The sequence below is a fragment of the Ambystoma mexicanum genome, chromosome 2p, assembly GCF_040938575.1.
Source record: "Ambystoma mexicanum isolate Mex_15411 chromosome 2p, UKY_AmexF1_1, whole genome shotgun sequence".
Lineage (NCBI taxonomy): Eukaryota > Metazoa > Chordata > Amphibia > Caudata > Ambystomatidae > Ambystoma > Ambystoma mexicanum.
Window position 1 is genome coordinate 749,580,281 of NC_090923.1, and position 17,562 is coordinate 749,597,842.

Here is a 17,562-nt window from a genome sequence, read left to right on the forward strand (position 1 = left end):
GTTTTAGTAATTTCATACATAGATCTGTGAAACACTTACAAATTAACAAAAAATGGCAAAAATCCTCCCGCACAGCTATTTCACAAAAACAATGCTTAAACGCTTCTCCCCACCCCCATTTAATACGAGCATTTAAGGGGTGCACGTTTAAATGGATCATCAGAACACATTTTCGGCAGTGAGGTAATATATTATTACACACCTCAGCTCCTACCAGTGTATCACGTCCCTAGGTGACCAACCATGTCAGCGAGTCCATACTGCCTGCAGCTCTCTGATCCTCCTCCTGATCAACTCCTATAACCTTTGCCTAAACACATACTTTAGCGATGTGAAGTCAACTAGCCCACTCATCCGGAGTAGTTTGCAGCCTTCATTGTACAACTTATACCATTTATACCCACGACAAGTAGGGGACCTTACAAATTCCCCTAACGCATTTTGAATGTTCGGATTCTCAGATTCACCCTTAAGTCTTCATAGAAAAGGAGCCAAACCTGATCCTTGGCTGTGTTTCAAATTCAGATACCCCTAATTCCAAACGGAGAGCATTGTTTGGTTTACCCTGTGGGAGGCATGTTAGCTTTTTAATTTTTTTTATTCTGTTTTTTATTCTGTGCATGATCAAGGTTGGTGCATTTTGCATACCCCCAAATTTCACTCCCATAAGACAAAGCATTCCCCACCTTAATTTTATACACATCTAGCCACTTATTCAAATTCGCCCCCACCAAACCTATGATAAAATCTTAAGTGCCCCCCCCATCCTTGTCTGGGCTTTCTTGCTTATCATATGTAGGTGTTTGGTCCATTTCCCGTTTTTTGCAAATAAAACGTCTAGATAACAAAATTAGTCCACCACCTCAATTTCCATACCATTTTTAAAAACCAAGAATAATGATTTTTGTTTTACCTCTCCCAAAAACCACCATTTTTGTTATATTCATATTCAGGTTTAACTTATCGCTTCTAAAATAGTTATCTGCATATTTTAAACTTGGCTGCAGTCCCCCGGATGTTAAATCCATTAAGGCTGTATCATCTGCATATAGCAAAGATGCAAAGGCATCCCACCAATGCAGGAGGGCAAACTTTATCCCCTGTATATATCGGGTTGAAATCAGCTAAAAATAAAATGAATAAAAGGGGGACTAAAGAACCGCCCTGCTTAAAACCTTTATTTGTGGTAAAATCATTTGAGAAACTCCCCTCAGGACTGCATCTAACTACTGCATGGGTATTCATATAACATTTTATTATCAATTGCAATAGTCCAGGTGGAACCTTCAAATCCATCATCTTTTGCCACAAAACCTCCCTGTCAACTGAGTTGAATGCTTTCTGAAGGTCAAAGAAGGCTTCATATAACCTCCTCCCTCTGACAAAACAATACTTTCTATCAGCGTGTTTTAAATAAAACAATGATCCATGGTTGAAAATCTTTTCTAAACCCTGGTTGCGAAGAATATAAAATATTACTCGAACACATCCACGCCTCCAGTCTAGATTTCAAACACTTGTTAAAAATTGTACTTGTTATATCTAACAAGGAAATGCAGCGATAACTGTACAGGTTGTTAATAGTTTACTTTTTAAAAATCTAGACTATTATAGCATTTTTTAAAGAGATTGGAATTGCGCTAGGCCAACTAATGGCGTTAAAAGGTTTCATCAAAATGTGTGTCCACCATTCCAAACCTCATTTTAAGTAATCTGACCTCAGTCCATCCGGCCCGACAGCTTTACCAGACAGGCTAACGCAGAATGAATTGCAAGATCAATTATCGGGGCTAAGATTGACTACTGTAGCAGCCTCCTGATAGGAATCCATAAGGCAGATAGTAACAGACCGCAAGTAGTACAAAATGGAGCGGTCAGAGTGGTTATGGGCCTTTATTGTCGTGTCCATGTTACTGAGGCCAGACACTCCTTGCACTGGCTCCCAGTTGAGCACGGGCCAGGTTTAGACTATTGGTCATTACCTTTAAATGCAGACTGGGGCTAATGCCCTGCTATCTGCAAGACCTTATTATAGAGAAGGCTAATGGCACGAATCTTAGGTCCAGCAACCAGAACTAGCTGTTTACCCCTAAATGTAGAATGAAGAAGGTAGAGAATGGAGCATTCTTTATGGCAACTCCCAAGTCATGGAATCTGCTGCCATCCGCTTTGCAAGGTCAGACCTCCCTAGCGGCCTTCAAGAAGAAAATGATGACGTGGCTATTTTCGTGAACAGTATTTTTGAGCCTTCCAGCTCTTTTTAATCACTCTGCCAGTTTAGTCTTTCTGATCTCCTGTTTTATGTTACATCTGTTTTGTCTGCACCCTCACCCCCAAGGGGCCATGGCTATGCATTACAAATAACTTAACAGGTAGCCATTCCGTCCAAATCGTGTTCATACAAAATATTTGAGAAATTAGCTACCCAACTTTCTGGGCAGATTATACCTAGGTCATGTTCACTCGGGGATTCAAATCCCTTAGCCACTAACCTCCAAAAGATCTTATTCTTTTGAGCATACTGACCTCTCCTTCTGCTCCCATTGTTTCAGTGCAAACTCTCCCTCTTTCTGCTGTAGCACTTTTTTTAAAATCACTTTTAAGAACATATAGTTGGCCTCCACTCCTTCCTCTGCCCTCATGATCCAGCCACAGTGTATTCTTCACCTTTTTCTAAGATTTCCACCCTAGCTATTACAGAAGTTCTTACATTCCTGATTTATTGCCCTTTAACTAACACTTTGTAACATTTTATCACATCAATATCTCCCTCTGGCATAGCATTTAGAACATTAACGATTTCACCAATTTTAATTGAGGAGATACCCATCTGTTCCTGACAAAGCCTGTAGGGGTTTTCTGAAAAGAAACTTGACAATCGACATCCTGTTTTGCAGACTGACCACAGTACTTAAATTCTAGAAGGAGTGGCAAAATAGTCACTGTCCATACGGATACCAACCGAGAAATGGGGGAACCCACGAAAACATGTCCACTATACAATAGTCGATTATTGAAATACTCTTACCACATTGAAACTTCTAGGCGGGCAGCCACGAACACATCTACCATTTAATTCCAAAGGCGGAGCTCTTTCATCAGCTGGTCCACCTCCCTACCTGTTGCATCATACTTATTATTTAAACTATTCCTAGCTATTATACCGCATTGTTTTTCCTGCAGGTGTCTATCTTCCCCAATACTGTTCTATTAGCCCAGTTTGGCTTTAAAATCATCCACTGTTAGTATAATGTTGGAGTACATATATAGCTCCAGAAGTGCCCCCCGTACCCTTCTTCCATGGATCACAGCCCTGAATACAATCTTTAGGGGGAAGGTAGACATTCACCACTAACAAACTACTTTTACCAACAACTGATTTTAGAGCCACTGCAACTACGTGCCTCTTCCCAACCACTTCGCCTCTTTCATTCACATATGGGAGGGACTTCATGACCAGTGTTACAGCACCTCCACACAAGGCAACCCCCTCCCCAGTCTTTTTGCGTTTGTGGCAAAACTAACAAAATCCTTGACCGGATAAACCTTTTCTGCCCCGGTGTGTTGCAGGCAAACAATATCAAAAACATCGATGTAACTGACCCATTCTGTGCCAATAACCTTATCTTTAGGACCCGCCACATTCCAAGAGATTAATTGTGATTAACCAACATCTGTCAGCTAGAGGCGACCTAGGATAAAGTGTCTTATACTGCCGTAAATAGGATCTTTTGCCCCCTAGAGAACACTCAAGTTTGTTTTCTGTTAATTGAATACTCTCGCTCTATATGGGTCATATCAATCAGCTGTGGAGTAGAGTACTAATCACCGCCCACCTGGTCTCTTTGCCCTCTTTCTGTAACTTCCATAGACACCTCATCAAGCATTAATGGGTCATACCAAGTGACATGTTGGAGGCAGATCTTAGCATTGGAATCCAGAAACATCTCTATACCTTTACTTGCCATCATATCTCTACATTGTATTACGCAAACGATAATCTGGCGTTGCTTAAACCAATTTGTAAATTGCACCCCCCTCCTCCCCCCACAGTACATACAATCTGATAGTATACGAGCTGTGGAAAAAATCTTACAAGGAATATCACTGACACCTAAAATCGAATGTAATTCATTTATAAAGGATTTCTTATGAGTTTTATTGCCATGCGTTAGTCCCTTGAATGTGCAGATGAGGTTTAACTGTCTCCAGTCTTCCAGTGGGTCCTTAGCATTGCCTCTTTTGTGATTAGGTGGGGGCTTATGTTGCCTCTGGGGATCCTGGCCAGCAGCGACCCTGTGTGCGGAATTCAGTGGTAATAACCCAGACTCCCTTGAGTGGTTCAATCCTGCACTCTGGTTCTGATCCGTATATTTAATATCACCACACTGAGCATGCTACCCTTACAAAAACATCTGGAATCCTCGGTAAACACCTGCATTTCTCCTTCATTTATTTATAGAGCGCTGGTAGCCGGCGGGCATTGGGGCTCTAACACAAACGCCAGATGAACGAACATAAAAGACAGGACAAGGCGACTGTTTTGGGAGGGGAGGATTTATTTGAAGAGCAGAGTTTTCAGGGCTTTCCTAAACACTCCCAACTCAGGTTCTCCTCTGACAGCAACAGGCAGGGAGTTCCAGATGATGGCAGCTTTGACTGGGAAGGATCTTCCCATTCCACTTGCCCGCCTGTAACTCAGGCTAATGATCTGAGTGGTGTTATATGATCTCAAACTTCTAGATGGGTGGTAGCAAGGTATTAGGGATTTGAGGTAGGCTGGAGCAGACCCATACATGCATCTGTGAGCCACTGTTCCTATTTTAAAATTGATACGCTCCTTGATTGGCAGCCAATGTTGCTTTCTTCGGTGGGTAGAGATGTGTTCCCTTTTTGCTATCTTCTTGACAACCCGTACAGCGTTAATTTGCAGCTCTTGACATATTTTTATGTTCAAAGCTGAGGCCCGGAGTTGCAAAAATCGAGTGTTGATAGAATAGTGGCTCGAACAGCAGTGGCACAATTATTTTCAGAGATATAGGGGCGTATGTTCTTAATCAGACGAAGATAATAATTCCAACTTTTACTTAGCTGGTTAACATAGGTGTCTGATTTCAGAGAAGCCCCCAACTGAATCCTGAGGGCCTTAATTTTGTCCATTACTAGGATGATGCTGGTTCTAATCCGGAATCTCGAGGTTGTGGCTAAGTTTGGCTCGGGCAAGTTTTGTCCCAAAGATCATTAGCTCTGTCTTACAGCCATTGAGACACAGCCAGTTAGTTGACACTCAAGTTTCGATTTGATTGTTGATATTAGCTTGGGTTGAAAAGCCTGCGTCATAGTCACCAGTAATTGGTATGACCAGCTGGGTATCCTCTGCATAGTTCATAAAGAAACTACCCAGGTCCTCTAAAACAGCATATGGGACAAATGTATAGGTTGAATTGGATGGGCGACAGGCTTGCCCCTTGCGGGACTCCACAATGAATTGGTGTTGTAGATGAACATGATGACCCCCACTGAATCCTGGATTCGCGATCCGATAGAAAGGCGTGGAACCATTTCGCCGCCGCCTCTGAGCAATGCCCAAGCTGGCATAGACATTAGAGAAGGAGGTTGTGGTCCACCAAGTCAAAAGCGGTCGATAAATCAAGACCAACAACACCACTTGACCCTCCTCGATGGTTTTTAGCATGTGAGATTGCAGATCGAACAATGCTGTCTCTGTTCTGTGACTGGGCCGAAAGCCAGATTGTCTATTGTGAAGCATGTTATTTGCTTCAACAAAAGATTGGAATTGCAGGTATGCAGATTTGTCAAGTATTTGAAGGAGATATTTACAATTGGTGATGGGCCTGAGATTATTAGGGTTCCTGGGGTCTTGGTTGTTTTTTTTTTTTTGGCAATGGTGTAACCGATACTGTCTTGATGGATTTCGGAATCCTTAAATGTTGTGTTTATGAATCTCGCTAGAAATGGAGCAAACAGATCTTTATGTTCTAGTTTGAGTTTGGGAGGAATGATATTCTCTGAACACGTGGTAGGCCGCATGGATGTGAGCGTTTTCTCCTTTTTCTCCTATTATTGCTTTAAAAGAGAAGGAGGGTCCCTGTTGTAACTTGCAGCGAGTGTGCTTAAGGTAATCGGTTTTAGTTGCCTTTTTTAGTACATCCTAATTTTCTCCCTTATGTTCATTTTAGCATCAAATGCCATCTGTACTGCTGCAGCATCTTGATTGGTGGACAGAAAGGGGACTTGAAGTGCTTTTGGTGTCTCAAGGAGCCTGAGAGTCTCAGTTTTCTAGAGCTGTTGGCTCCTTGATTTATTTCTTGGTTGGAGTAATCTTTTTGGTTTCAATGATTTTCTTGTTGTATGTTTTGTCCACCTCTTTCCATGCCTTTCTATTTTCATCCATCCAGAGTTTTAACCAGCGATACTCTAGTCAATGCTTTTCCTTTTTTAGAATACCAAGGTCATGAGTAAACAATTTTTGATGTTCTGGGTTGTCTATGACTAGTCTTGTTCGGGTAGGAGCTATTTTCTCCAGCATCAATGAGAAGTTGTCTGCAAAAGAGGCAACTAGATGTTCTGCCAAGTCTTGTGCGTTGTTTTTGCCATGATGGCGTTAATGCAAGATGCTAGTTCCCTGGAGCCAACTCTTTGAAAATTACAGCTAGTAACTGTTTTAGGAGGGTTGTGGGGTGAGGAGTATCCTTCTGGTGGCAGGATCTGAAACACTACCAGGTGATGGTCGGATCAAATACATGGCCTGGTCTGGGTAATGTTGATTTTTAACTTTCTGGTTGTCACCCAATCTAACAAATGGTTTTCGTCTGTTGTGGGTTCGTTATTCATTACTTGAAAGTTAATGTTGTGTAGAATTTTCTCTAAATCAAGGGCTCCTTTGTCTGATTTGTCGCCTTTCCATCCATGTATATCGCCCAAGAACAAGGTAAGTCGACTCCGACTCTCTAAGGGGGTTAGGATTTGAGCAATTTCTTCATTGAATTCGGGCATTACTACTTGTGGTCGGTAAAGTAGAACAGAAAGTATACCTATATTGGGGACTTTGGACCATTTCTTGATTCACACCTTGCGAGCCGGATGTATCACACCCCTCTGAGTACTTTGAACCCCGGTAAATGTCCCCATTCGTTGTGACAGCTTCCCTTATTAGTGCATTATCATTATCTAACGATTCCTTAATATGATCTTGTTAATATTGCCCAAGCTCTTATTGACAATGCCTTGAAGAAAATCCATTGCTGTCTAGGGAGCCAGTGGGCTTTTCTCCTGGCCATGGTGATGTGTTTGCAGCGCTGAACAAAGAGCATTGACTTGGAGTTTGTGAATGTTTTTCTTTTTTGTGCCAGAGAATAAAACGTTACAGTAGTCTATCCTCAAGCCTATGAAAGCTCTGGTGATGGTGAGATGACTGTCATCCGACAAAAAGGGTCTGCAGGCATTGAGGAGTTTAATGGTGTGGGCTGTTGAGGAGGAGATGGCATTGACTTGTTGTGTGAGCGAAATGGTGGCATCTAGGTGGACTCCTAGTGTTTTCACTGACTGGGATACTTGGGTAGGAATCCTGTCTATAGAAGAGTATTGTTGATTCAAGTATTTTACGACTGAGGGGAGACCGAAGAGTAAGAGCTCATTTTGTTTCGTCGTCCAGGAAGAGAGAATTGGCAGCCATCCAGGCCTGGATGGTGACGTTAGACAGAATTAAGTTTAGTAGAGTCCTTGGAGGTAATCGCCTGATAAGGGGAGAGGAATTTTAGTATCAGCAGCATAGTTCGTATAGGATATGTTGATAGAATCAAGAAGGTCAAAGAGGGGTTTTGTGAAAATATTTTGGAGAGAGAGGGGGGGAGACGCAGGAACCTTGGGGAACGCTGCAAGAGATGGGGCTGGTGGGGCACTGGCATTGTCAGCAAAGGCTCTCATAGATCTGTCTTTGAGGAAAGAGGCAACCCATTTGGAGGCCTCTGGCGAGAAGTTGGCCGAGATGAGGTGTTGGACTAGAAACTTGTGGTCTACAAGTTCGAACGCAGCAGAGAGGTGTGAGAAACCTTAAGGTGTCTCCCTAACTAGTCCCTGGGGATCTGTCATCCAGGTGGCCAGGACACAGCCATTTTTATTGGATCCAGTTACTGGGGTGGACCAGTGAGGGAGGATCACCTGGATGGGGGTCCTTGGTGAGTGAGAGTGTGACACTGACTGATGAGACGCGGTACCCGCCCTTCCTCCAACAACTTTACCCCATCCTACCACATAGGATATTTAGAAATGCTGCCCCCCCCTTTTGCCCCCACAAACACTCTCGCACACCACTAAAGACAACGGACTAACACCAGAGCCGGTTACCTGACATGCCCCAATACTAGGGTCAGGCAAAGTCTGGCAATTGACCAGAATCACAAACACCTAATGGCCCTTCCCCACAGGGATAAAAGGTGGCGCACGAGAGCGAAGTACGAGCTTGGCAGACTGCACAACAAGACAGTTATCCAAGCACGGCGGTTCAAGAGGAGGAGAAAGGAGGCGAGATCCGAGGGGGTGATGAGGAGAGAAGCCACTTTGATCTTTCCGTCCCTGGCCTGCAAAACCTCTGTGGAAGGAATCGTAAGACTGCGAACAATAGCAGATGTGTGTTGCAGCAGATGTCAACGGTACACAGAGCACTTCTACACTGAGGAGGAGGATGGAGAGAGACAAGCCTGCTACCGTGGTACCAACCTTGATTCCAAAGACAAGAAAATCCAAGCAGTTCATCACAACCGGTGAGTCGAGGGGAGAACCAATAAGAAACAGAATTGTGTTGAATGAAAGTCGCAAAGTGGCAAATTTACAGAAAGGTCAAAGAACTGTAAAATTAAGTGAAAACCCACTGGAGAGTGATCCGGCACCACGTGGGTGCTCACTGGAGAGAATCTGGTTGATTCCGCATGTTTTGAAACTACCAATACCAGAAGGCCTTAGGAGAGCCGTAAGAAGAGGTAAAGTGGTCATACAGGGGCCTAGCAAAATCCTCTTTACAGTCGAAAGTCTTTGACTGACAAACAATCAGAAAGCTAAGGGATTGAATCCTGCATGGTGAGAATAGAGAAAGAACTGTGTGATTAGCAAAAATTGGAAAGAATGAATCCGACGGAGGGATGCCGATGGAAAGGGGCGAAGCATGAAGTCCCTATGACCAGTGTGTTGACAAGAGTGAACCCGACAGAGGGATGTCCACAATAAACCGTTTAAAAAAGACATTAAGACTCGTGAATGCAAGTAAAGCCATAGTGAACCCGACGGAGGGAGGCTAAGATTCAAGAGGGGTCTGCGCCCGGGAATAGGGGACACAGGGGTGAAGAACCATCACCCTAAGTACCATGAGAAATGAACTATTATTTGTTATTTGGAATACATCAGGTCCGCAAAGGCAAGAGACTTTTAAGGGAAAAGAGACTTGGCCATCAATGGTCCGTATGCCTGAAAACTGAACTGTCGTCTCATGCTGGGAAAGCTCGGGACTGTTGTGCTCAAAGGTCCCCTTTTGTCCTGTGCTCAAAGGGAAGGGAGACCCGGGCTACTGCCTCCTGACATATTATTTGTGAACACTTCTTTCTTTCTTATGAATCTAATCCCACACTCTTTTTATATCTAATTGTAAGGTTTTGGCAATAGGTTTTTTTATTATAGGCGATCTGATTTGATAAGATGCCACAAGGACTGCATTATAATTTGATGTTCGAAGCTTGCTCCCATCTTAGATTTCGGTTTAGATTAGGTGGTTTCCCAACCTGCATATACAATATAATAAACACCTTTGAACTGTGGTCACTTGTCTGTCTTTACTGTTGCCACAATGAGTTCCTTACTGAGGTGTTAGAGAAGTAGGAGATCTGGCTTCCCTGTGTCCCTTATCTCGTCAAGTTGGATCTTCAGGTCGAGTAGAGCAGTTTTGGTGCCTCTAACCTGGGTGGAACCCAGATTTCCGGTTGCCCAGGATCAGGTTGGATTCAAGATGATTTTGGATTTGAAGGTATGCAGCCTTGTTTAAAATCTTTATCAGAAACGGGACCATGGTGATAAGTCAGTAGTTCGTTGGGACGGTGGGGTCCAGAGAGGGCTTTTTTGGTAGGGCGAGAACCAGGGCTTCTTTGAGGCTGTTAAGGCTGTTGGGGACATGGATGGAGAAGGAAGAGTTCATGAAAGTTGTGATGAAGGGGATTAAGGCATCGGCGCAGTCTTTAACAATTGTGGCGGGGCAAGCATCTCTTTTGCATCTGGAGGGTTTTAGACTCTTTAGTAGGAGCTGATCTCATCTTCGGAGACTCTGGAGAAGCTGAAGGGAGGGGAGTCCTGCATGATAGAGGGAGTGGGAGTTTGGTTCTGGGTGGGACAGTTTGTGGAAGCTTGCTTCAGTAGTATTTTCGTGTTGAGTGTGGTGATTTTGTGAAAGAGGGTGTTTTGTACCTTAGTTTAGCAGGATTCGTTTTTTGGGAAGTCAAGTGTAGGAGGGCTGAGGGACTCCAGTTCTCTTAGAATGGTGAAGAGGTAACAAATATTGGAATTGGCGCTGGCAATTCTCATGTTGTATGTGTCAGATTTGGCTTGGAGGATGGCAAGCTTGTGGGTTTTGGCTGCTGAGATAAAAGTAGATTTGTGAGTGATAGATTGAGGTTTTCTTCATTTGGCTTCGGCTTCACGTTTTTGAGTGCGAAGAGCTAGGAGGTCAGGGGTGAACCAGGTGTGTAGTGGGTTTAGTTTTTCGAGGAGTAATGGGAGCAATCTTGTCGACTGCACATGTCATGACCTTGGAATAGCGATTGGCCAACATGTCTGCTGGGTCGGGTGAGGTATATGCTCTAGTTGGAGTGAGTTCAAAAAGGCAAGATTCTGTCTTTTGTAAGGCTATGTGGAGTCCATGCCATGGTGTATGTCATCTGTGTGGTTGTGCGGGTGGACGGGTTTTGGAGGGGGATAGAAAAGGTGGTGATATGGTGGTCCCTCCGGGAGCATGGTATGTTGGACAGATGGAGACTTTGCAGTTTAGCTCAGCTACCCAGTCCAGAGTTCGGCCTTTGGTATGGGTAGGTGCTCTGTGATGCACTGTTTTATGCCAAGGGCTAAGATGGCGTTAGCTAAGTTATCGTTAGTTTCTTCAGGGTCGTCGAAGCTTAGGTTGAAGTCACCCAAGATGATCGATTTTAGAAGTGGGCTTGATGATGGTACTGAGTAAGTGTAGGATGTTTTCTCGAATGAGAGGAGTGGTCCTGCGAAATGATGGATCAGGGACAGGGTAATAGTGTCAGTGTGTGATAGTGGCACTATCATAAACAGTAGGTTGCAGTTTTCAAGCTGTGTGGTGTTGAGTTGTCCGATAGCGAGAGAGTATTTGGAAATGAGGGTGACTCCACCGCCTTTAGTATTTGGTCAATTACAGCGTAGGATTGGAGTACTGTAGTGGAATAGCGATGGAGAGGGTAGGGCCTGAAGCTGTGTGGAGCCACGTTCATGAAACTGCTAGTAAGTGAAGGTTATTGGCTGTTAGAAGGTCGTGGATATCCAGGGGATGGGCTTATATGGTTCTTGAGTTGACTAATGTGCAACTTAGCAAGGTGGCTAACCGGTGGGACTCGCTGGTCCTAGGTGTGGTGGAGGGTGGCTGCGTGAGTGGTTGTTTTGCAGTGCTGACGGTGCACCCGCAGCCTCACTCTATGAACTTGGCAGCATGGCTCCTGAGGTCATAGAATTTGGACATCTTAACCTGCCACAGAGATGCATGGATATCTTGAAAGAATCGAGAAAACCAAACGCTAGACACTGTTACTTTGACAAATGGAGAAGATTCATAATTTGGTGCCAGTCTAAAAAAATCAACCCCATAGAATGTACTCCTTCCCACATTCTAACCCTTATGCTCCATTTGCTAGATGCACGGTTAGTATTCAACTCCCTAAAAGACCACCTGGCGGCTTTATTAGCCTGCACCACTTCCCATAGCACGGTCTCATGGTGGAAAGTACCTGTCATCAAGGCATTCATGGAAGGAGAAAAGAGACTCCACCCTCCCCTTTCAAACCCACCGCCCGGATGGGATCTCAACGTGGTACTAGTTAAGCTCATGGGACCCCCCCCTTTCGAGCCAAAGCACAAATCTAGTCTAAAACACCTGACTTACAAAACTGCCTTCTTAGTGGCTATCCCTTCCATAAGAAGAGCAAGTTAAGTACAACCATTGTCAGTGCAGAATCCTTTCTTTGTTGTGCACAAAGACAAGCTGGTTTTACGTACTCACCCTAGGTTCTCCCCTAAATTAATCTCCAAATTTCATGTAAACCAGTCAATTGAGCTACTGGCTTTCTTCCAGGAACCCAACAGCACAGCTGGGGTAAAACTCCACACACTAGATGTGAGGAGGGCAGTCCTCTACTATGTAGACCAGACCGCTAAGGAAAACAGATCAATTGTTTGTCTCCATAGCGCCAGGCAGAGAAGGTGACCGCATTTCTAAGAATACCATCGCTATGTGTATAGTCAGGTGTATACAACTGTGCTATTCCCTATCAAATAAAACACTGCCTTTTACACCCAGGGCCCATTCCACTAGAGGCACAGGAACCACCCCGGCTTTCATTGCAAATGTCCCTTTAGACAGTATTTGCAAAGCAGCTACATGGAACTCAATACATAATTTCACTCGGCACTACTGCATGGACACTCATTCCAAGAGAGATGGACAAGTGGGACAAGCAGTTCTTAGACCTTTATTCGCTCATGAACCTTCTCACATCCCACCTCCTTCTTCTACACTGCTCGCTAATCTATGCATAGCATGTGATCTAGGCAGATTCCACAAGCCTCAGAAGGGATACATTACTCACCGTAATCGTATCTCTGATGCTTGTATCTGATTAGATTCACATGAGCTCACCCTGCCCTCCCTTGGTGAGAAGGCGCATGGATGCTTATGAGCTTGTCTGATACGTATCTGCTTGGTTACAACTGTACTCACGCTACACCTCATGCGAACTTGTGTCAGAAAAATAACAATCTGAGGGACCTCGACACGTGAGGTCATGGTACAGTGGACGTCACACTAGGGATAGTATTACTGGCACACCCTGTCGACGTCCCTTTTCGAGTTTCGAAAACAACTGTTATACTCCGCAGCTTCCACTAGATGTCGGCCTATGCACATCATGTGAATCTAAGCAGATACAAGCATCAGAAATACGATTACGGTGAGTAATGTATCATATTGTGAAAGTGTGTTTGTATGTTCAGGGTTGGCTCCATCCCATAACAGTTGGTGGGATGAAAATGTGGTCCAAGGTCGGCATATCAGTCTGGGGTGTACTGGTGATAGTGAAATCTGACTAACCCCACCCATTTGCCCTGCACATGGCGTGGTCAGCCCTGTGATATCAGTATAGGTGATTTTGGGAGGTTGCTGATTCTAAGATTTGAGATTTTTAAAAAATAGGAAGTTATATCACAATAAAACATACACGTGCTGCTATAGTAGACCCTCACGTGCATGTCGGCTACAGACCCGGGCAACGTCCGGTGATGCCACTAGTAGTTTTATAAGCAAGGTTTTTTTGTTATTTAAGGCTGTCGAGAGACATTTATCCATTATACCTCTTTACATAGGGCATTTATTATATTGGGAGTACATAAAATAAATGTGGGGCAGTGCATACATAAGTGTGGGTTTTGGGTTACGTTTGGGATAAGCCGGTATATGGTGGGGAGTGGGAAGCTGAAACATGTAGGCAGCACACTGTACTTTTTTGTCCATATATAGATACACCTATGTAATACAGTTTGAGAGACAAAAATTGTGACTTTCCACACCATTTGTGGTACCGTGATGGAGCTTGGATTAGTACACGTGTATCTAGGTTCAGCAATTTAGCAACAAGATCACATTCCTTTCTTTCAGTTATTAAGATAGCACAACGAATAAAGCACATGCTACTGGAATCTCTTTGCAGACACAGGCTTCAAAGCCCAACTCGGCCCTTCTCCTTCCAAGGTATATAAATAAACTGCTATTGGGGTAGGTAATAATCCCTATTGTCAAGGGACAAGAGACAGTTCATTTTGTGATCTGCAATACATACACTGGTATTATTTCTACTATAAAGATGAGGGTTACATGTCTGCTGCTAGAGAGAACTGGTATTTCATAAGCTGGGCCTCTGGAATGAGAAGGGATTATAATGTGTGCTGTTGGTGTGATGGAACGCACTCGGACACTGCTTACTGTGAGCCACTTCTTTGTTTCATCCCAGAGATGCCTTAACCATAGCCCATTTTCAGCCTTGTGATCGTGGGCACCCTTGTCATTATAGACATTCATGTTTTGCCGTTTTAAACGGACCATTGCTTAATACTAGTGATCTAGCAACCTGCATTCTCTTTTCCTTGATGTTGCAATTGTTTTGGTCTCAACCAATAATAGTGTCAATGTTGTTTTCATTTCGCTTTACCTCTGTTATCCTCGAAAACTAAGTGTTTTATGCTAATATGCTTTTGTACTGCGCCAACTCACCGCCGTAGTAGTCTGAGCACCTAGGCTTGGCCATGCCCCTGCCAGTTGCGTCTAGCATGTTGGTGAATCTCAAATGTCAGTTATTCATTTTCTCTTTCCCCTTCTCAGCGGTGCAGGAAAAGAGCCGGGAGCAGTTGATCCGGAACACGTGTGAAGCGGTGATCTTGACCTCCCTGCACCCCAGGACGTCGGTCACCGTCGTGCTGCAGGTCGTCAGCGACGCAGGTTCTGTATCCTTTAAGAGTGCCTGTCCCCAGCAGGCGGCTTTGGAATCTATGTCGCCTTTTGCATACTGTAGTGTGTAGACCATTAAGGTAAGCCTAAAGGGACTGAGACCCTAGTTTTGATGGAGGTTTAGCGCTCAGTTGTGACTTTGTTTTGTTTTAAAGACGTCGGCGAAAGTGATACAAAAGTTCCTGAAAACCCGACGCAACCCAAAGAAATGTGTCAAGCCGTGCACCTTCATCTTACCTTTCAAGGTTGCCACTGTGTCTCTGTAGGCATGTTGTGCAGCAACTATCATTACAATTTCTGAGCAAAAAATAACCCTGATGTTTGGTGCTCTTCTATGTGCGGCCTGATTTTAGCTCATTGCGCTATTATGCACACAAATGACCTGTAGAAAAATATATTTTTAACGTGATCCAAGCACAATCCACCACTGAACCATTTTGGACCGCACTGTCTTTTTAGATAAATGGTGTTCTCGGCTTTAAAGCTCATGTCCAGCAGTAGGCTCCCAGCACCCGCGGTTGTAGTCCGCGTGCACGTAGTTGCAGTCATGATAGGTCTGCATTTTTACTATAATACAGCCAACAGTATTTTTGCGAATTGGGGTGGTGGGCGCCATGATAATACGTTTGGAAACGGCTGTTTTGGAGTCCATCTGATTCCAGGAGTGTGAGGAATTTGACCATCCGCAGAGGTAGTTTTTTTTTCGCCTGGGCTTTTTGAAATTGTTTAAGAAATGGAATGATGGGGGATCAACTTCAGAAAATGTGTGGGGCTAACCCGCACACATTTCATATTTTCACCGCACAACAAACACATAGTCAAGTGTAATCCGTGGTGCGGTGGGGGACACAGCCTACAAGCGATGTCCTCCCTGTCATATTTAGCTGCAATGTGACAGCCACGGCTACATCAAAGCATCTCATGAAGGGGGAAGGCAACACCTTTCTACTGCCATGGCCAGCCTAATTAAATGTCACAGGCTTCATGGATCTGCCCTGTTCTATTGTCTAAGTTCTGTGTGGTGGCAGCTCATACTGATGAGAGCTAAATGAAAGCAGGCCTGCAGAACTAACAGAACTAACAGTTTTGTCAATTTAAAGCTAGCTCCCACCCCTCTGTATGAATGGTACTGAATGTCATGTCTGGGACAACTGTTTACAGTAGGCAAACCTGCGGGGAACCCCCTTTCAGAGGGAAGAAGTATGTGATTTGATGGAGACAGAAAGTCTGTTCTCGCCACAAACTTCAAGGGAGACCTGCGCTTTGATCAGGAGTCACAGAGCGCTCAATTAACCAGATACACTCTGATCAACAACAGACTGGAAGATGGGTGGGACTTAGTAGTACATGTTGTGACCCTTTACTTTTCCAGTTGCAAAGCACTCTGGTTATGACCTCACGCAAAACAGCCCTAAACACGGCACAGAGACAGCCTTGATCGATCTCAAGACACAAATGGACAACCTCAAAGACAACGGCAAACTAGCCCTTCTTCTCCACCTCGACTTGTCGGCCGCCTTTGACTTGGTAAATCATGATATTCTCTGCAAACATCTAGCCTCAGCAGCCAAATTCTCTGAAAAGGCCAATGCCTGGATTCAGTCCTTCCTGAATAACAGATCCATGAGGGTCTTTGCTCCCACTGCCGAACCAGCCCCCGTCACATGTGGCGTTCCCCAGGGCTCCTGTGTCTCCCCCACATTATACAATGTGTTTACAAAACCTCTCTTCGACATACTGGACCATTTGGGTGTCATCTACACGAATTACGCAGATGACACTCAAATACTCATCCCACTAACAGGCTATTACTCCACCGACAACACAGTACTCAACAACATTTATTCCATTATCCAAGAATGGATGGCCAAACATGGCCTCTGCCTCAACGGCGACAAGACTGAGCTTCTTCTCCTAGGCTCCCAATCCAGACTCAACAAACTCGACAAACGTTACCAGGCATTCACCATTGACGGTAACAACATTTCTGTCTCCAACAGCGTCAAAATTCTTGGGATTTACTTTGACTGTTCCCTTACACTAACAAGACAAATCAACGCCATCTCATCCGCCACGGCTTACACATGTAAGCTCATCAATGCCAGTAGACCTTACCTCTTGACCTCCAACTGCATCACCTTAGCCAGAGCACTAGTACTCTCCAAAGTCGACTACTTCAACGCTTTCCACCAGGGCACCAGCCAAAAGAACATCAACAAGCTTCAAGTTATCCAAAATAACGCACTAAGAGCAGCCATGAACGTACCCAAACACGAGCACCTCTCTGACGCCAGACGCTCCTGTCAATGGCTAGCTATACCTCAGAGAATCGAATATAAAACACTCTCTCTCACACACAAATGCTTATTCAACCAAGCACCTAGAAACCTCGCGGACAACTTCACGTACCACACCCCATCTCGCCCAACTAGATCAGCCCAAACACATTGCTTAAATATCCCCAGATTTAAGCTTCCAAAAGCAGGCGGCAGAAGCTTCCCTGTACTTGCCGCTAAACTCTGGAACTCACTACCAGCCGGTCAAGTGGCACAGTGAGTAGAGAGCTCACTTTGACATTCGTGCAGAGCCTGCTAATGCAGGTTCGAATCCCGGCGGGGCCAAAATCAGCCTTTCATCCTTCCGAGGTCGATAAATGAGCACCACACACCGTGGGTAATAATAAGCAGCGCTCAGATACCTGAGGGTTCGTAGCGCTATATAAATGCCAAATTATTATTATTATTATTATTATTATTATTATTATTATCTCAGAT

At 44.4% G+C, this 17,562-nt stretch overlaps 1 protein-coding gene across 2 annotated transcripts in view; it reads left to right on the plus strand.

Annotated features, from left to right (window-relative positions):
- EXOSC5 (exosome component 5) overlaps nt 1–17,562 on the plus strand; it is a 588,575-nt gene that overhangs the window by 240,451 nt on the left and 330,562 nt on the right. For both annotated transcript variants that reach the window (XM_069644393.1, XM_069644392.1), the window contains exon 3: nt 14,663–14,784. In XM_069644393.1, the coding sequence (XP_069500494.1) occupies nt 14,663–14,784 (122 nt within the window). The remainder of the gene's footprint in view (nt 1–14,662; nt 14,785–17,562) is intronic.